At 45.8% G+C, this 19,844-nt stretch overlaps 2 protein-coding genes across 2 annotated transcripts; one reads left to right on the forward strand and one right to left on the reverse strand.

Annotated features, from left to right (window-relative positions):
- Window positions 1–6,894: 6,894 nt before the first annotated feature.
- On the reverse strand, window positions 6,895–8,876 carry LOC117702664 (protein WFDC9). Its single transcript, XM_034493786.2, has 3 exons — window positions 8,801–8,876; window positions 7,628–7,769; window positions 6,895–6,925 (listed from the first exon to the last, which is right to left on the reverse strand). Exons 1-3 carry the CDS (start codon window positions 8,874–8,876, stop codon window positions 6,895–6,897), a joined length of 249 nt encoding a protein of 82 aa, XP_034349677.1.
- Window positions 8,877–14,889: 6,013 nt separating this feature from the next.
- Window positions 14,890–16,520, forward strand: LOC117703261 (uncharacterized). Its single transcript, XM_076928307.1, has 2 exons — window positions 14,890–15,035; window positions 15,864–16,520. The coding sequence occupies exons 1-2, from the start codon at window positions 14,945–14,947 to the stop codon at window positions 16,484–16,486; spliced, it is 714 nt and encodes a 237-aa protein (XP_076784422.1). The 5' UTR covers window positions 14,890–14,944; the 3' UTR covers window positions 16,487–16,520.
- The last annotated feature ends 3,324 nt before the right edge of the window (window positions 16,521–19,844 follow it).

Here is a 19,844-nt window from a genome sequence, read left to right on the forward strand (position 1 = left end):
CTTTGAAGAATTCATAGCATGTATTTTGATTATATTGAACCCCAACTTATCCACTTAATTACTCTCAAATCCATCCCTAATTTCCTGTCCTCTTTTTCCTTCCCCATAACTCCTCAACTCCAATTTGAGCTGCTCATATCTCCTGGAGGTGGGCTCACCCACTGAAACACAGTTGACCTACCAGGGACTCCACCCTGAAAGAAACCATCCATATCTCCTCCATTAGGGCTGGGGGCTTGTGAGCTCTTTTCCACTCCATGATAGAATGTTGTCGGGCTTGCTCTTGTGTAGGCGACCACAGCCACTGTGAGTTTGTGAGTGAGGGGTCCTGGCATGTCCCGAAAACACTAATTGACTTGGGCCTTCCCCAACCTCTGTTGATTCAACACACTAACAAGTTTGTCAAGCAGGTGCCACTGCACAATGCTTTTGAAACTTATAGTCTCCAGAACCGTGAGCCAAAGAACCTCAATTCTTTATGAATCACCCAGCCTGGGATAGTCAATTATAACCAATAGGAAAGTACTAAGACAGAGATGGTCAGTAGGTAATGGGATGGTGGTCAGTAGATCACGGGACAAACTGAAGCCATGGGAAGCAGTGGGGTCTCCACATCACTGCTGCAATGGTCCTGCCTAAGATGGAGATCAGACCAATTGTGAGGAAAACATCAGACAAACTCTGAGTAAGGAGATGTAGCAAGTAAGTGTCATGCATAAATCTCTATATAAACCATCCTTGTGCAACCAGCAAAACTGAGTGACTCGGGATTACAATGTGTGGCTTTCTTCTGCTGATGGTTGAGTTGTTCTAATATGTGGGAGGAAACACCAAAGATCTGAGATTATGAGCTGTTATTCTGGTATCTCTGCATTATGTCTTCAACTTTTCCAAAAGCTTGCTACTATTTCAAACCAGAAAAAGAAAAGTAAGAACAATCAAAATACTTCGAGGACATGCTCTGAGGATTGACAGGGCTTAGACATGTCAAACGCTGGGTGTGGCATCCACCATATGATCTCAAAAACTATTAAATCATGTAGAAAGTTATTCTCTCTGAGGTTTAATATGTCCTATAAAATTTTCACTGCTCTAATGCTTTTTATTTATTTATAGCATTGAAGATTGACCTAGGACCTCTCTCGGATATCAGGCAAGTATTCTACTGAGAGGTACCTCTATCCCATTTTATGTTCTCTTGAGACAGGTCGTTGCTAAGTGCCCAGGCTGGCCTTGAGCTCACCTGCAAAGCTCAAGGACTACAGACAAGTTCTGTGATGCCTGGCATTTCATTTTAAACTTGTCTGATAGGTCAGGGCTCCTCAGCCTGGGGAGATAACTTTGCTGTGAAGGTCAAACCACCCTCACACTACAGACCGTCCTTCAGCACCGCTGGCTTCCACTCACTGGATATTAGCAGCACTCCTCTGATGTTAAAACCCAAACTGCCTCCAAGAATTTGTCAACTGTCATCTTAGAGGCTGCCGTGCCCCTGTTTAGCACTGGGGAGATGGCTCTGTGTGTAAAGTGCCAGCCGTAGAAACATGAGGCCCTGAGACCAGGTCCCCAAAACTCAAGCGGAAAAACCAGGCACAGCATCAGGAGGAAAGTGGAGACAGCCAGATCCCTGAAGCTCACAGCCAGTCTAGCTGAGTCAAGAAGCTTCAGGTTCACTGAGGGACTCTGTCTCAGAAAAACAAAGGTGGAGACAGATCAAGGAAAGACACCAGATGTCAACCTCTGTCCTACATGCACACACACACACACACACACACACACACACACACACACTCACTACTGAATACATATGACACTTATGTACCTATAGATACCCTGATGAGTACATAGCATGCGAGAGCATACACATGCAAACACACACATACATACATGCAAACGCACACATACATACATGCAAACGCACACATACATACATGCAAACGCACACATACATACATGCAAACGCACACATACATACATGCAAATGCACACATACATACATGCAAACACACACACACATACATGCAAACACACACATACAGTAGCAACTGCACATAAGTGCAGATGCCCACAGATGGGTATGGACATTGGATGTCCTGGATCTGGAATTACTGGCAGTTGTAAGCTATCTGACATGGGTGCAGGGAACTCTACCTGGGTTCTGTAGAAGAACAGCTAGTGCTCTCAACTGCTGAGCCATCTCTCTAGCCTACTTCTCGGATGCTTCTAATGCCTTATCTATCTATCTATCTATCTATCTATCTATCTATTCTTGCATAAAGACTGAAACACTGGGTGTGGTTCCTTTCTGAAGAAGGTTAATCTTGTTACTTTTAATTCTATGTGTTACAGACGGTTGTGAGTATGGAGATTGAAGTCTGGTCCTCTGCAATCTTTCAGGATGGTGTGTGTTTGTTTTCATTTTCTAGAGTTGAAAGTAATGACATGCTAAAGGATACTTTTGGTGATTGTGACTGATGGCATTTGCATTGCTTGGTGATCTTCCTAGATTTGTGGTAGTGTGGTGTCCATTATTAACCTAGGAAAACTTTTCTATTATTAGTTCAGATTTTTTTTCCGTCCTTTGCTTTTTTCCTCTCTCTTGTTCTGCTAACAGTCTCATTACACATGCTAATACCATCTAGGGGTCTTTATAGGATTCATTTTCTCTGCCAATTAAAGAATTAAAAGGCAGGAAAAAAATCTCCTGGTGCAGCAGATGGTAGTAAAGAAATCTCCATCACCGTCACTGCAGACAGAACCAGTAGTTGAAGAACAGCATTTATTGGGATGAGGAAACACTCTCGCAGCCCAGGTGCAGAGTTTGAAGAAAGAGAAGATGGTTGAGTGGCCTGCAACAACTATGTGTAACATGTAACCAATTAGGTGTCAACAACCACGTGTAACATGTCCTAATCCAGACTTGAATGTCTTGAGCCAGTTCATCAGTAGGGAGACAGAAGCAGCAAGGCCTTTTGTTTTAAGCTGCCCCTGCTTTTGTCCCCCTATCAGTCAGGAGGGCGAGGAAGTATCAAGCCATCTCAGAAACTGGTTACTTTTGTTACCTAAGCCCGTCCTCTCTCCCTATCTGCCTACCAGAGAGTCCACCTAACTCCTAGTCTCTGAAAACCTTTGGGCGCTTCCCACATTCTTGGACATTACCTTCTGATGATTTTTAAAATTAAAAGTGTTTTTCTTAAGTTTTTCTTCGGCTTTTCAGCTTTGAATGTTTGTTCTAAGATATTCTCAAGGACTTCATCTGCTCATGATCTCCTATGTGGTGGTTTGAATGAATTGCCCCACCCACCCCATAGTCACAGGTATTTGAATGCTTGCCCTCTGGTTCCCGCTGCTGTTTGGGGAGGCTTAGCAGGTGTGCCCTTCCTGGAGGAAGTGCGTCACTGGAGGAGGTTGAGAGTTTTTAAAAAAGACTTGTTGGATTCCTGGTTTCTCTAGGATTCGAGCTTGTGACTCAGGATATGAGCCCTCAGCTTCTGTTCCAGCTGCCATTGTCTGCTTGTTCCCTTGGTTGCCATGAGCTCAACCCTGAACTGTGGATGTGTCTCCTCATGCTTCCTCCAGTGTCTTTCTTCTGAAGCTACAGCAGAATACCCTGATTTATTTTTTTATTTTATTTTAGATGTCATCCCCACAGGGTATGTGTGGTTCTGGAAAGCTCCAGCATCGCATATGAAGCAAAACTCAGTCTCTGGAGTCTCTTTTCCTCTCCAGGGAGAAGCTGGGAGCTGGCAATTTGCCAAACTGTGCCACTCAACCATGGGAGCATCATGAAGAGAGGGTACTTGGAGTGCTCCTAGAAGCTCTGGCATGCTGGTTTCCCACTTGCCTAGGGTGTAAATGCCTTTTGGCTGCTCTCTGTGTTTTTTGAACACACAGTTAGTATGTACATAGATGTTGAATTGGTGCTCTGCGCAGGGAGGACCCAGGCTCACTATTGCAATGTCTTTCTGGCATCATTCTCTGATTGGCCCATTTTAAACCCTTCACAGGTGTGCAAGCCCCAATAAAGGACTGTCTGGGCTTTGTTTACTAACTGTCTCAATCCATTGTTGTCGCTACCCACATCCGACAACCGTGTTCTTCTTCAAGCAGTTTATTCAGCTATTCCTGTACAGTGCGCTTCCTCTCTCTTTCTCTTCTCTTGTTCTGTCCTTCCCCAGCTCCCGCAGCCCCTTATAAGCATTGCCTTGATCCTATCAGCAGCTGCCACGAAGTCACTAATTGGCCACTCTGAATGACGCGAGGTGGGGTGATCGGGTAACCACACCTCTCAGCACATACAACTCCATATATGGAGTTGTCTTTTCTCTCAAGCAATGCCTATGCCAAGTGCCACTTTGTAATGGTGAGAGTGGAGCCGCTTCCCACACATTGTGACCCTGCGTTCCTCCAGTATTTCTTCTGCGTGGACACTTACGTTTTCCTTGTTTGGTTATCTTTCAGGTTTTTTTTTTTCTGTGTTTTCAAAGTCCTGTTTTCAGTAGCACGCCAATTTGTTCATTCTACACTTGAAGGCTGCTGAGAATCATTCTGTAAGATGAACACTTTTATCCTTGCACTGTGGGTGTGCTGGCTGCTGGGTTGTCACTGAAAATGCAAAGCCATTTCTTACTGAAGAAATTCATGGGCTGGCAGGGTGGCTCAGCAGGTAAAGGCACCTACTATTAAGCCTAGGGACCTGAGTTTAAAGAACCACAAGGTAGAGGAAGAGAACCAACCCCTGAAAGTTGATCTCTGACCTCCACACACACCCTCCAATGACCTAACCAATCAATAAAGAAAGAAAGAAGTGTAATAAGAATTTTTACAAGGATGTGCCATGTCCCTCAGGATAACTAGGGAGCCAGGACTGAAAATGAAAACCCGACAGTTAGCCAAACATGTCGGCTCTGTCCCCACATGGCTCTTGGGGATCAGGGTGGATAGTTTGTTCTATCTGGTTCCTTCAGGCTTGACTGTTTCCTCCCGGGGGCATGACATACACTTGCTGGCAGTTGCTGTTCTTCTAAGGCTTCGTGGGGCTGGAATAACTCTCTAATGTTCTGGGTTATGTTACTGCCTTGGCTACCTCAAATTGTGCACCATGCATGCTGTAAACTAAGAACAACACAGTCACTTCTTGTGCTTTTCCAAACCCTCGGGTGCCAAGAGGCATACCTTGGCCTTTCAACCTCTTAATTTTGAGTTCTTTTTAAAATCTGTGTCCCCCCTCACCCTCACCCCCCCCCCACCTCACCCTGGGACTCTCGTGGAGGTTAGAGGGCAACTTCCATAAGCCAGTAAGTAATTTTACTCGGTAAATCCTTTTTTGTCTTAGTTTGGCTTTTGTTGCTGTGATAAAGTACTAACCAAAAACAACTTGGAGAGGTAAGGGTTTATGTGACATACAGGTTACAGTCCACCAAGGCAGGAACCTGGAGGCAGGAACGGAAGCAGAGGCCTTGGAGGGGTGCTGCTGACTGGCTTGCCCTTTAGGTCTTGCTCGGCCTGCTTTCTTATAGAACCCAGGACCACCAGCCCATGCATGGCCCCACCCATCAGTCAAGGCGATGCCCCACAGGCTCGCCTACAGGCCAGTCGTACAGAGGTGCTTCCTCAGTTGAGGCTCCTTCCTCTCAGATGACTCTAGCTTGTTTCAAATGAACAGAAACTAGCTAACACGTTGCCTGCCTTCGGTTTGCTTGATCTAATGTCATCAGATGAACTCACACATGTCTGGTTGTAGATACTGGTTTCCCATGGACATAATCCCTGGGTTTTCATAGCTACGTCTGTTCAGACCGGATGGAGAGGCAGAGGGAAGACAGTGACCACGTCATAGCTGGATCTGTCTGGATCAGTCTCTGTCACCTTGACTCATAAAACCCAGGCCTTCTTCCAGGAAGTCTCCCCCTCCCTCTCCTCTTCCTTCTCTCCCTCCCTCTCCCCCTCCTCCTCCCCCCTTCCCTCTTCCCCTCTCCTTCCCCCTCCCTCATTTCCCTCTTCCCCTCCCCCTTCCCCTAGCCCCTCCCCCTCTCTCTTTCTTCTGTCTTCCCTCCCTCCCTTCTTTCTTTTCATTTTTCTCTCTTGGTTTCTGCAATCCACTTACAATGGCATTGTTCATTTTTAATGTGCAGTTCATTGACTCTTAAGATGTTCCCAGGGCTATGCAGTCTATGATGTATTTGCATGAACCTTAAAGCACTCAGGATGTATCTGCCTCACATGCGCGCGCACACACACACACACAATTTAAAACAAAAGCTTCTTATGAATCTTCCTGCTACCTTACATTTCCTATCTGTTGGCAGGAAATCATCAGACGTGGTTCTGGGAGAGGGCAGAGCTACAGATAGAAGACCCTTGAATTGTGGCATACGTGACTACCCACCAATTACCCTCAGTAAAACTGGATCACAATCATAAATCTACTTAATTTGTTAGCCACATGAGTTTGTTGTTGCTGCTGCTGTTGACTTAGAACTCACAATCCTCCTGCCTCAGACTCGCAAGTGCTGGAACTAGAGGCATATACCACCATGTCTGGCAACTCTATGGAATCTTTGTAAACCTCTTTGTATTTTTGCTGCCGTCCTTAATAAATGCACAGAAGAAGATACATTTGTATCTGAGTCCATCTGGGATGAGAGCAACTGCTGGGAGTGTGGGGGCTTTCTAACCAGAGACATAAGCATCTTTAATAGTGTGTGAGAACCACAGCCTCCTCATGCTGGTACATAATACATTTATTTGGCAAAAGCTTAGACTTTCTCTGCATGGAAACATCAAGGAGAGAGCAGAGAGGCCCTTAGCTGGAGAGAGTCTCTCCAGGGCAGCAGGCAGCATTCCTCCCAGACCAGTCATCCCTCAGCCCGTACCAGCAGGATCACATTGACACTAGACTTTCATCAGTGTTTTAAAGGGTTCTCTGAAAGAGAAAACTCAAATTGTTAGACACCAGTATCCCTGGAAGCAAATCCATATCCAAACAACAGTGCCCCAAGCTTCGGAAGAATGATAGAAATTCTCTGTAATATCAGGAGATGCCCTTTTCAAAATCAACTTTCTGAGCCAGCAAGAAGGCTGAGAAGATCAGAGACCGAAGTTGTATCCCAAGGACCCCAGAGATAGATAGAAGAGAACAGCTCTCACAAGTTGCCCTCTGACCTACACACATATGCGCACATATATACTGTGGCACGCATGAGTTTGCATATACACTAAATAAACAAACTTTAAAACAGACTGAAGCGATTTCCCCCAAAAAGTTTGCTGATTGACAGCTGGATACAAGGTCTTCTAGGGTCTGGCTGGGAAGAAGGAGCCAGTAATTAGGTTCTTTGGGCAAAAGAGGGACATATGACCTTGTGGACGATGTGTGAGAAGAAAAGAACGTGAAGGATCATGGTGGAAAATAAAAATAAAAATAAAACAGGCAGTGCCTTGACTTCTTGGTTAATGGCACCTGGATTTAGAGATAGGAAGGTTCCTTGCTTTACCTGGTTGTTTCTGTTGGCTGGAATTTAGGTGACTGCAATTTCTTGCAACTTCTAAATGGTGGGTTGACTGGTGTCTGAGAAGCAGAACTCAAGTGTGCTCATGCCCGTACCTCTGACCCCAGGCCACTCACTCGTTGTTCAGGCAGATGTTTCCACAGTATGTCCAGCAGCACGTGTAGTTTGGACTCACACATTTCCGTACCTTCGTGCACCTTTTCCCGCAAAACCTGGTCGGAGGCTGTACCCAGCACTGCTCGAGCTCTTCGAGCTCATCTGGAATCAAGATGCTGGAGGTCGGCGGGGTCTCCTTACTCATGATGTGCAGCAGACCCCTGTTAGACCGAGCAAACCCCTCTGGAGCTTGGATGCCCCATGCCAGGAAGGATCTCTGCCTTCCATGAAAAATCCAGTTCTAACCAGTCCCTCCATGAGACAGCATCCTTGTATGACATACATTCCTTCTTCCCATGTGTCACCAGGGCACTGTGGGGTTCTAGGTACTGAAGATTGGGCCTGGGGCATCTTTCCAATACACAACACCTGACCAAGTTTATACTGATTTAAAAAAAAAAAACCCTTAGATTTCAGAGCCTACAACTTTATTGAGTTTTGATTCTAGACCCAACTTGCAGAATGGGAAAACTGAGCCAGAGACAATAGAAACCTCACCTTCTACTTTTCTATTTGCTCTCTATTGATAACCACTAAAATATACACACACCCCCAATCCATTCCTTCGCTGTCCCAAAACTTTTTTGCTCAATTTCTCCAACGTGCCCACTATCTTAGCATCTATACATGATTTTCTAAGGAATTCTCATTTGTTTTCTCCATTTCTTTCAGGTTCTAACTCCTCTCAAACAAAAAATGGATGTGTCTGATATCACCATTATGATATTCATTGGTATCTCACCTAACAAAAGCATAGAGATTTTGGAAATATGAGCACCAAGTCCTGCTTGGCCATGTTTAAGGGACAGTGTGACACGGCTCCTGCTCCTGGCACAAAGCCAGCAGGTCATGGGCGTCCACAAGTGTCAATGGTTGCTCTGATCTTTAATTTTTTGTGTGTGGTGTGTCTATGTGTGCGTGGTGTATGCATGTGAGTGTAGGCATGTGCAGACCACGGCACACATGTGGAGACCAAAGGACATTTGAGAGTTAGTTCTCTCCACTGTACATTCCAGAGATCAAACTCAGGATGTGGGTCTCTGACCTTCTGGAAGCTGATTTTGAACATTCGGCTCTGACGGATAAGCCAAGGCAAAACCCTCCCATTCACACCCCATTGCTGCCATGTTTACCCTTGAGGCTTCCGAGAACGAGCAGAAACACCATGGTCAATGGTGATACAGTGAGGAGGAGGAACCGGAACTTCATGACTGACTGTGCATTCACAGGAAGACAAATCTTCACCCACCGCTGCTAAAAGTGGAAAACAAAGGAAGGCAAGCTGGGTACGGAGAAGGACACACCAGTGACCGTGGTTACTCCTTGTCCTGCCCTTCCGGTGCCTCCCCTGCCCCTACACATTTACCAGTTCTCATCCTTTCCCCTCAAGCTGCTTCCTGTCTCATAAGACACGTCCCTTCCTTTGTGAAATTACTTCTTTTTAGGATACATTTCTTACTCTAAGAAAAAAAAAAAAAAACAAATCCTTAGACTATATAATTTTTTAAATAATACAAAGAGGAAACAGAGACATATTGATAATTCCTCTATCTGATGACAGCCATCCAGTATATGTGTAAACTTTTACATTGTTTTCATTGATTTATGAAATTAGAAAATCAAGCATCCTGATATTTTACTTTAAAACATATGTAACATGTTAAGGCTCAATCATGTGTGTCTGTAGGGAGGCACAAAAGCAGAAATACTTATTTTTTTAAATATACCACTGCGCAGTGTTTCAGTGACTTTTGTTTGTGTTTCCTGAGGATGCCACTGTGTTAGGTAAAGCCACAGACCCTTACACTCTGCCCCACCTTCTGCTAGTTTCAGTAACTTGTGCGTGTGTTTTCTAAAGACACCCTTGTGCATTGTTAAGTTCACACACTCTAACGCTCTGCTCTACCATTTCTTTCTTGTTCAGTTAGCATCTTGGTGCCGTGCCATTGAGCACACTGCTCTGGGTAATGTGTAGAAGGTAGACCTGGTTGTGCTCCTGTACTCACGATTGAACAGAAACAACTATTATCACCCGTCTAAGAGTGTTCATCAGACACACCAGACTGAATTCATTGCATCAAAGTGAAGTGTCAGTTTTCAGTGATTTCAGAATTCAGTAGCCACGTGTAAGTTAGAGCCACTACAGTTCATAGGAGACATCCATAATCATAAAAAACATTACCGACCAATGCTTATTGACAGGCATCTACCAAAAAGTCTCACAGGAAAGTAAGTGTAATGCCAGAGTTCATTAAAAGGTGAAGTTTCAGGCCTGAAGATGAAGGATGACTCAGGGGTTAAGAACACATACTTCTCTTCCAGACAACCTGAGTTCAATTCCCAGCATCCATGTTAAGTGGTTCACAACCTCTTATATCTCTGGCTCCTTCTGGTTTGAGGGCACCTGAATTCATAAGCACAAGCTCCCCCACACACACACACACACACACTCATATACACTTAATCAGGAAATAAAAAAAAAAAATCTTTGGAAGAATAAAAGTAAAACTTCCCCAGGCCTGTGTTTGCGCACACACACACACACACACACACACACTCACTCCATCATGTTCGCATACACACGGAAGTTGTATGCAATCATGTTGGTCAGCTTCCATTCTTTTTCAGTGTATGTGTGGGTATTTTACCTACATGTATGTCTGATACTTGTGGATGCCAAAAGACAGTGTTGGATCCCCTAGTATTAGAGCTATAGACAGAGCTCCCAGGTGGGTGCTGGGAGTCAAAGCTGACTCTTCTGGAGAAGCAGCAGTACTTAACTGCTGAGCCATCTCTCCAGCCTCATCCAGCTTCTACTCTGAGATGCTTGTATCTGCCCTCCCAAGCTTCTCCGTTCACTATCTTGCCTCTGTGTGGCCAGATGACAGAAACGATGACATTTTGAGACTCCATGTACCACTTGGCAGTATTCACACTAAAAATACAGCTTTGTTGGTGAGGCTTCAGGCCAAGGAGAAGCTACCGTAAGTATAGTAGACTTCCAGAAAACTCACAGATAAGTTACTTGCAGCTAGCAGGTAAGTTGCATCTAACAGTGGCAGGTGGTCTATTCCTTGAGGATCTGGAGGGGGGAGGGGGTCTTCAGATCCTGTGAAACCACCACTACATGGCAAGGCAGGTGTACAGCATGCTCTATCATCCTCTTGCAGGCTTGGGAGTGAGACATGAGCATAGGTTGGGTGTGGACTCCTGGCTCCTCCTCCAGCACATGGGACAATGAGTATAGTGATACAACCTACTGAAAGCCATGGTTTCTTTGTAGTGGCTTATTTGTGTTAAAATGTTATCCTAGACCAGAGTTGTGAATCTGTTTATTTAAAGACCTCACTCTTTTCTCTTCTCTATCTTTTTAATATTTATTTTTATTTTATTTATATGTTATATATATATATTATATATATAACATATAAATATATGTTATATATATTATATATGTTATATATATATTATATACATATTAAATATATGTTATATATATTATATATATAACATATAAATAAATATATATTATATTATACTATATTTATATGGGTGTTCGCATCATGCAGGTGCACAGAGAGCACGGGATCCCCTGAGCTGCCTAGTGCAGATACTGGGAAGCCTCCTCTAGGTCTCTTAGCTGCTGCGCCATGTCTCCAGCTTCTGCTCTGTCTTTCCCTTACTCTTTAACAATTTCATAACTGTGTACCATGTATCTCAGTCATACCCACCACCCAATCCTGCCCCCACTCCCTTGACATATCTTCCTACCTTCATTCCCTGTCCTTCTCTGGGGATCGGGGGACCCCCTGAATGCTATCAGTGTTGCATGCTGGAATGCTAACTGGCGTTGTTGGCTGGACCTTGATTTGGCAGCCATTACTGCAGTCAAGTCCTGAGTCTGACGGCCACAGCTATGTTGTGTCAAGGAGACAATATCTCATGGCACTATTTCCCATCCTCCGGAGCTTACATTGCACCAACCCTCTTTTCTACGATGTGGAGGTGGGGGTGTTGATATAGATGCCCCATCTGAGGCTAAGCACTCAACGGTCACTCTTTCTCAGCTCTTTGACCAGCTCTGAGTCTCTGCCATAACCACTACAGCAGTTTCTTTGGCCAGTGTTGAAAGCAACACAAATCTAAGGCCTCATCCCTTTAAAAAAAAATTATTTATTCTTTATTTTTACTTTACGTTTATGCACTGTATAGATGCATGTGCATAAGAAGAGGAATTCAGATCCCCTGGAGCTGGGGTTCCAGATGGTTGTGAGCCATACAACGCAGGCACTAGGAACAGAACTTCAGTCCTCTAGAACAGTAGTCTGTGATTAAACCACTGAGGTACTTCTCTAGACCCCTGACACCTCATTCTTACTTTAAAGACCTTGGCCCCAGAAAGGTTCTCAGGATCCTGGTGCTGCCCAACGCTCTTCCTTGCACCCCTCTGGCATTGTTAATCATCTCAGAGAAAGGAAGCAAGGACACCACCAACCCATATCACAGGGATGATGTTGACACAATTCCAAACCGGCCAGAAAACCCATGCTTCGCATTCCGTTGTTGACAGATGCTTTGTGATTCAGACTGACGGCTCTTTTGTCTTGATTTGGAATAGAGCACAAAAGGAACAGGAAAACAGAGGTTTGGTGGCTTGTAAGTTAGGTTGACATTTGTGGCAGCAGGCTTTGGGGTTCTGTCCAGGAGCTACGTGTAGGCTATATCACAGACGATCCCTTTGGCATTCTCCCAACCGAAAGCACTGGACTGTGTTGCCATAGACAGCGCCTCTGTGTGGGTTGGGGACATTGTGTGCCTCTTCCACAGCTCTATCTCCAATCCAGGATTCCTCAACCACAGGGTACAGAGTCTTTTTCTGAAGCATCCGAGTTTAACTACGGAAAGGGAGTCAAAGGCACCTGTCTCTGTTGATGGTGATGTTTTGAGAAACTGTCTCACCATGTAGCCCGGGTTTTGACTGGAACTCATGGCAATCCTCCTGCCTCAGCCTCCTGAGTGTTAGAATTACAGGATCATATCCAGCTTTGTGTCATGATCTTTTACTTCGCACCTGCTCAGTACTAGTTCTCCTTTGATGGTCCAAGTACACAAACGCCCTCCAGGTTTTACAGAGGTAAAGAAACTGGGTAGGAAAGATGTCTATAAAAGCTAAACGGACATCTAGCAAAACACGAAGAAAATGGAGAGATCGACCCCACAGTCCGGATCTTGCCACAGAATCGTTGCTTGGTGGGTGGAGAAATTGGTTCACCAAATACCAGAGAGAAACAGGATAGGAATTGGAGAACTGGCGCAGTGGGTGAGAGAGTTTGCTGAGCAAGCATGAGACCTGAATTCAGAACCCAACACTCACATTTTTTAAAAATCCTAGCAGTATAGCATAGACCTGTAACCCCAGAGTTACAGTCAGATGGACAAAAGAATCATTAGTTTTTGTGGTCACATAGCCAGGATAAAAATGGCAACCTCCAAGTTCAGTGAAAGACTCAAGGGGATGAGATCCCCTTGATCTCAAAGATCTCAAGGGGATGAGGTAGGAAGTGACAGAGAAGGGTACCCAATGTCCTCGTCTGCCCCCTATTCCCACCCCCCCACACACACACACAGAGGCCTAGCGCTCTCAAACAGTGGACTCCTCTCACACTTGGCCTACAGGATTACAGATGTGTGTGTGTGTGTGTGTGTGAGAGCACTGGTGCTCTGTATACTATGTGCTAAGACGCCACACACTTGGCCAAGGAGGATGAACCAGTACAAAGACAGGAACCCCGAGTACACCAGTATGGGAAAACACTGAGGGGAAACTGACTGAGGAGGGAATCGGTACCTGCTGTGGTTTGTAGTCTGTTCCCCAAAGGTTCTTGTGCTGGAGTCGTAGCAATTGTAAGCGCAATACAACCTTTAAGAGGTGGGGCCAAGCCAGAGATAGGTAGGTTCTCTGGTATGCAAAGATGGGGGTTGGGGCACGAAGGTGGACATATTGGGGACTGAGAATTCAGAGGCGGTGGATGGAGGTTGTGAATGGTCATATACACAGGTATGAGGTTGTCAGAGGATAAAAGAAAGATATTTTTAAAAGCCAAGAACAAAAGTCAGAGTCTTTCTGGTGCTGCAGATGGATCTGGATGTGCAGACAGTTACCACCTCCTTGGCACTCCTCAGTCTCTGCTCACCCCTTCCTGTCTGCCGCCCACAGCCCACCTTGCCCAGCCTTGAGCATTTTGTGGAACAGCATGAATTAGGATGGATGCTTGGCTGTGTGTGTGTGTGTGTGTGTGTGTGTGTGTGTGTGTGTGTGACATAAGTGAAGGCAGCGACGGTTACAGGATTTTAAAAAAAAGGGAGGGTGAAAGATGGGTCACAAAATGACTGAGCCAAAATGTGACTCTGTGTGACATGCCTGGGGAAACTGAGATAACGCCGTACAAGGAATGGAGGCTGGAGAGGAAGTTCAGTGGTAATGAGCATATGATGCTCTCGCAGAGGACCCAGGTCCAGTTCCAGCCCCTGAATTAGGCTGTTCCCAACTGTGTATAATGCTTGTTCAAGGGAATCTGATGTCTTAGTGTCACATGTCACACACACACACACACACATACACACACACACACAGAGTAAATCTTTTTTAAAAAGAGTCTATTATAACTGGTGAGAGTATAGACTTCTTAGCTATCATTCTATTTTCTTTGTCCTGTAAAACAGTGTATAGCTAAAAATAAATAAATAAATAAAAATAAATAAATAAATAGTTTATTTCTCTTCATGTGTGTAGTGCATGCACATGTGCACATACATGTGTATGCTTGTGCATTTGCATGTGGAAACTAGAGGTAGACATCAGAGTGTCTCACCAACTCTAAAACTCACAGTTTTAGCTCCAGACAGCCCAGCAAGACCCTGAGAGCCTTCTGTTTCTATCAACAAATCCCGGTTCTGGCTCACAGACATTTGCCTCCAGGCCAGCTTTTACCTGCAGACACTTTACCCAGTACTCCGTCTCCTGAGCCCTAAATTCTATATTTCATGAGGAAATTATGTTAGGGCAAAGAGGGGACTGATTACAAGAAAGGAGATCTCATTTATGAGAAAAGCCACACAGAAAAGGTCAAGGGGCAAGAAAAGGGGGGGGGGGGGGGGGGAAACTCGGTTACTGTTCTGCCCTCATTTGGCCAGCAGAGGCAGCAGAGAGGCCCCGTCCTGCTGCGGGGAAGTCTGCCATCCAGACTAGGTCTAAGATCACCGCCTTGGTCACAGCTATGTTGTCCAGGACTCTGCTGCTCATCGTTGGTGTGCTGTTGCTGCTCTCCCTAGCCCAGGGAGGGATCCAGCGAAAAGTGAGATATGAAGGTAGGTGATTGGATGAGGTGGGTATGTGGGTTAGCAGGCAAGGAGCGACCGAGAACAGACCCAGAAGGGCTACGACTGCACGCTCTGCTGCTCCGCGGCACTGTCCAGACTCTGGGTGATCACAGCCCCTCAGCTGTGGTTCCAGACACAGTGTTAAGGTGCACAGTGAATTCCTGCCCTTTGTTCCAAAGATCCAGAAACAAATGGTGGTGAAAGGGGCCCCATGGCTGAAAATCCAAGGGGCAAACGAGACGGTTGTTCTTGATTGGTGCGTATTTGGGAGGACTAAACTCGCAGAGATGCTGGGGAGGGCGGGGGGAGGGGTGTAGAAATGGGCATAGGTGCAGAAAACAAAACATTGATCATGAAACAGGTAGGGATGGAGTTGCCACCTGGGGTGGGGGATGGGTAAAAGGTAAATGACGAAAGGGACAGGATACTGGACAGCAAGGCAGCAGAAGAAACAGAGAGGCTGGAAGCCAATCTCTTAGCTTCACGGACCCTGAGAATTCTGAAGAGTTAAGAGGGTCCGAGAACTACCTCCGGTTTCTATGAGCACAGAGACGATGACTCAGAGAGACTGGTGAAGATGTAGGATGAGGTGGAGGAAGAGGGAACCCAGACACTAATAGCTGTAGGGAGGTGGTGAGATTATCACGGGGCATGAGATTTAAACAATTGATCAGCAGGGCTAAGTACAAAGAAAAGTTTCCTGGAAAAAATCCAGGCATGGCGTGAGTGTTCAGCGTTCTGCAGGAACTTTAAGCCCAAGAGGGCTTCTCTCCAGGTGGCCACTCTCCTCACCCACCTGTTCTTGCCCCTTTTCAGTAACACAAGGTCACATCGAGATCAAGGAGTGTGAGAGGAAGCCCAAATGGTATCTGTGCAGACACCATTGTGAAGACAACCGAGACTGCCAAGCGAATAACATATGCTGCTCCACCATATGCGGCAATGTGTGTGTGAACCTGTTGGATAACAGTGTATGGGAGATGCCTATCACTGCTCCCTCTGGCACTGACTACCCAGGGAATGGGTCTCCACCCAGCTTCGAAGGGGATATGGTTCTGTTCCCATTCACCATGCCATCTGTGTCATCTGTGCCATCTGTGTCATCTGTGCCATCTGTGCCATCTGTGTCATCATCTGTGTCATCTGTGCCATCTGTGCCATCTGTGTCATCATCTGTGTCACCTGTGTCATCATCTGTGTCACCTGTGTCATCATCTGTGTCACCTGTGTCATCATCTGTGTCATCATCTGTGTCACCTGTGTCATCATCTGTGTCATCATCTGTGTCACCTGTGTCATCATCTGTATCACCTGTGTCATCTGGGCCATCATCTGTGCCATCTGTGCCATCTGTGCCATCTGTGCCATCTGTGCCATCTGTGCCATCTGTGCCATCTGTGCCATCTTTGTCATCTTTCACTTTTAGGGGTAAAAAATAAACCAGAATAAAGATTGCAGCACCTGCCCTATGCACATACATTGTTAATCACTGAAACCCAGTGTGCTCCTCAGGGGTCCAATTCTTACCACTACCCCCCCCCCCCTTGCCTTTGCCCTGGTCACGGCCACTTGCTCTTAGTGCTCTTCTTCTAAGATTCATTTACAATGAAGACAGTCAATCCAGGGAAGTCAGGCAATATGGTTAGGCCTAGGATAACACGTGACAGGGTCTCACGTGATTGGAGGAGGGTGCGTCCTCTGAGGTCTTTTTGTTCACTTTTTCTTCACATGCCCACATCAAATCTCCTCTTGTTCATCACTGAGGTATATGAACACACCAGTGCTGGGGCCTGGGTTGGGGTTTGAGACTCCAGTGACTTCCTTAACTGGATGATCCCCACCAACCCCAAACCACCTCCTTTTGAGTCTTCTTTTGATCCACAGGCATATCAGAAAAAAGGGGGAAACAGGTGGTTGGTGTTGACATTGCAGAAAATGTTTTGGCACAGGGTAGCTATGTGACTTGCCCGTATGCTACAGGTAGTAGACATTAATCACCAGGTGTACTAATTCCCTCCCACTCTGTGTAACCAAAACTCCCCCGAAATGATCCTGGTGCTAAATATAAGATTCAATCATTTGTGGCTGTATTAGTTAGCATACGTAAGGCAGCTAACCTAGAAAGGCTATGTTCACAAACACAGGTTGGAATTCAAGACTGGGAGGTGGCTGCGCAGGTTTGTAACACTTGACAAGATTAGAGCATAAGAGCAGGAGAACACATCAGGAACCAGGAAGGGGAGGGAAGAGGGAGGGAGGGAGGGTGGGAGAGAGAGATGGGGAAAGAGTGACCCACAGTTTCAGGGGTAACACCATAGAGCCACCCAAGAACCACTCCATGGGACCTAGCAATAAATGTTCCCAGAACATTCCAATAGCACCAAACCGCATGGACCTTTGGAGGACATGTTCATCACTCCAGCAGGGAACACTTGGGAGGAGGCATCAAATATCAAGAGAATTTGGGTAATCAGGTCAGGCCCAGAGGCCATGTCCAGTGCTCTTTCTGGGTTATTTAATGGAGGACACAGCAAAGGAGGAAATCTTATATGTCAAACCAGAGCCTCTGGGCCAACCTCATAAGCATCACAGGGCTCTGGGGCTTTACTTTCATTTTGAATTTTAACAAGGGGCCTCTAGAGAAAAGAGTATGATCAACCAACATGGATGCTGGAGGCAGGGAGGTAGTGAGAGCGCCCTCTCCTGGACATCTTGAATTATTGCGTTATGCAGCTTCAACCGGATTCCCGATGGAAACCACGGTAAGAGAGGGAAGACGTTTTGGCTAAAGTTTTAGTGATGTCTGTCGCTCATGGTGGGGAGGAGACAGTGAAAGCAGTTCAAACCACGGTTCCAAGGAAGCCAACAAATGTACTCCAAGAAGGGACAGAGCAAGAAATAGCTCTACGCGTGCACTTCACTCCCGTGACCAGCTTCACCCAATATAAGCCATCCTCGGGCCTTCCGCACCGTCCTAAGAAGCCAATATATCATTCAAATCAAGGGCTAGGTCCACGCATTAGACCAGAGGCCTCGAGACCTGTCTCTGGAAGTAGCATCAAAAAAATCTCCCTGGAAATTTGCTTTCTTAATTAATATCCTGGTCATTTGTCAGGGCAATCAAGTTGACAGTTAAGATCAAGTGTTATGGGGAGGTGAGACGCCTCTGGTCAAAGCCTGCTGACTCAGATTTGATATCCACATCCCAAAGTTGGTTGAGCATTTTTTTTTTCTCAGAAAATCATGTTGATTTTTTCATCTTAATTTGTTCTTTGACAATGTCATACATGCAATGACTGGTTTCGTTCCTCCCCCTGCTCTATGCACCCTCGCCTATTCCCCCACCCCCACCCCTGCCACTCTGTGCACCTTCTATTTCCCTCCTCCCCCTATCCTGTGCATCCTTTAATTCCCTCCCCCACCCTGTGCATCCTCTCCTATCTCTCTCCCCATCCTGTCACAATCTTATCTATCATCAAGTCACCTCCTACTTCCATGACACTCATTTTGTGATCCACTGAATTTTTCCATGGGTGTCATGTGAGCATGCGCGTAGAGCTACCCACTGCACTTTGATGTTTCTGTTTGTTTGTTTTCAATACATCCCAACAACAGTTCCCTCTCTCCCATTCCTCCTATGCCCCCACCACATTTTACTTTAAGTATTATAGGATGTTGTGAACCACCCAGTGCAAGTACTAAACTCAACTCAGGTCCTCTGCAAGAGCAGTACATGCTCTTAATGGTACGCCATCTCTCCAGCCCCTGCATGCTGCACTTTTTATTGTGATGGTGAGTTTTATGTCAACTTGACACATGCTAGAGTCACTGGAAAGGGAGACATCTTAACTGGGAAAATGCTTCCATAAGATCTGGCTGTAAGGTGTTTTCTTAACTACTGACTGATGGGGGAGGGCCCATCCATCCCATTGCAGGTGGGACCAACCCTTGGCTGGTGGTCCTGGGTTCTATAAGAAAGCAGGTCAAGCAAGCCATGAGGATCAAGCCAGTCAGCAGCACCTCTCCATGGCCTCTGCATCAGCTCCTGCCTACAGGTTCCTGCCTTGCTTGAGTTCCTGTCCTGACTTCCTTTCATGATAAGCTGTGATGTCAGAGGGTAAGCCAAATTAACCCTCTCCTCCCCCAGTGCTCTTTTCAGTCATGGTGATTCACCACAGCAATAGGAACCCAAACTAAGACATTTATCAAAGTTTTGTTTTGCTTCTGAAACATGATCGTGTAAGTTTGATCTTATGAGACATGGATTTCCATGTGTGGCCTGTGTCACCCTCATGATGAACGATCTTTTTCCCCAGGTGAGACTTGGTTTGTTAGTGTCTTGCATCTACTCAAGGTAGGGTAGGACAGGCTCAGATTCTGCCTGGCTGCAACTTAGAAGCATTCAGATTTAGCCAGAAAGGAAAAAAAAATGGGTATTGACTTGTAGCTGTGCTTGGTCCCTTGGTGCTGGCCTGACGACTGTGTATTCAGAGGGACAATCTAAACCCACCTGGATACTGGGTTCTCTGGAGCCATCCTGGAACTAAGATGCCTAAGTGTAGTTGAGGGTTCAGCTCTGACATCTAGAGACAGGCTTGAGACTTGAGTCTGCTGGGATAAGGGCTTGTCAAGCTACATAGCTTGAAGAAAGTGTGCAGGAGCCTGACTGGTATTTAAGGCCAGGGCTGCTGACTCTGCATAAGCTATCTTCATAAGATATGCCTGAAACCTACAGCCAGAGGAAGTATCTTAGAACTGGGTGGGCCTGCATCCTTTAATCCATGTTGACAAGCCTAG

This window comes from Arvicanthis niloticus, chromosome 2, assembly GCF_011762505.2.
Source record: "Arvicanthis niloticus isolate mArvNil1 chromosome 2, mArvNil1.pat.X, whole genome shotgun sequence".
Lineage (NCBI taxonomy): Eukaryota > Metazoa > Chordata > Mammalia > Rodentia > Muridae > Arvicanthis > Arvicanthis niloticus.

What these genes read in the sequence shown, in the direction of transcription:
- LOC117703261 (XM_076928307.1), top strand. Translation starts at nt 14,945, where the DNA reads ATGTTGTCCAGGACTCTGCTGCTCATCGTTGGTGTGCTGTTGCTGCTC. An exon ending in GCGAAAAGTGAGATATGAAG is followed by an intron (nt 15,036 to 15,863) that starts GTAGGTGATTGG and finishes GCCCCTTTTCAG; the next exon opens with TAACACAAGGTCACATCGAG.
- LOC117702664 (XM_034493786.2), bottom strand. Translation starts at nt 8,876, where the DNA reads ATGAAGTTCCGGTTCCTCCTCCTCACTGTATCACCATTGACCATGGTG. An exon ending in CGTTCTCGGAAGCCTCAAGG is followed by an intron (nt 7,770 to 8,800) that starts GTAAACATGGCA and finishes TCTTGATTCCAG; the next exon opens with ATGAGCTCGAAGAGCTCGAG. An exon ending in AACATCTGCCTGAACAACGA is followed by an intron (nt 6,926 to 7,627) that starts GTGAGTGGCCTG and finishes TTTCTCTTTCAG; the next exon opens with AGAACCCTTTAAAACACTGA.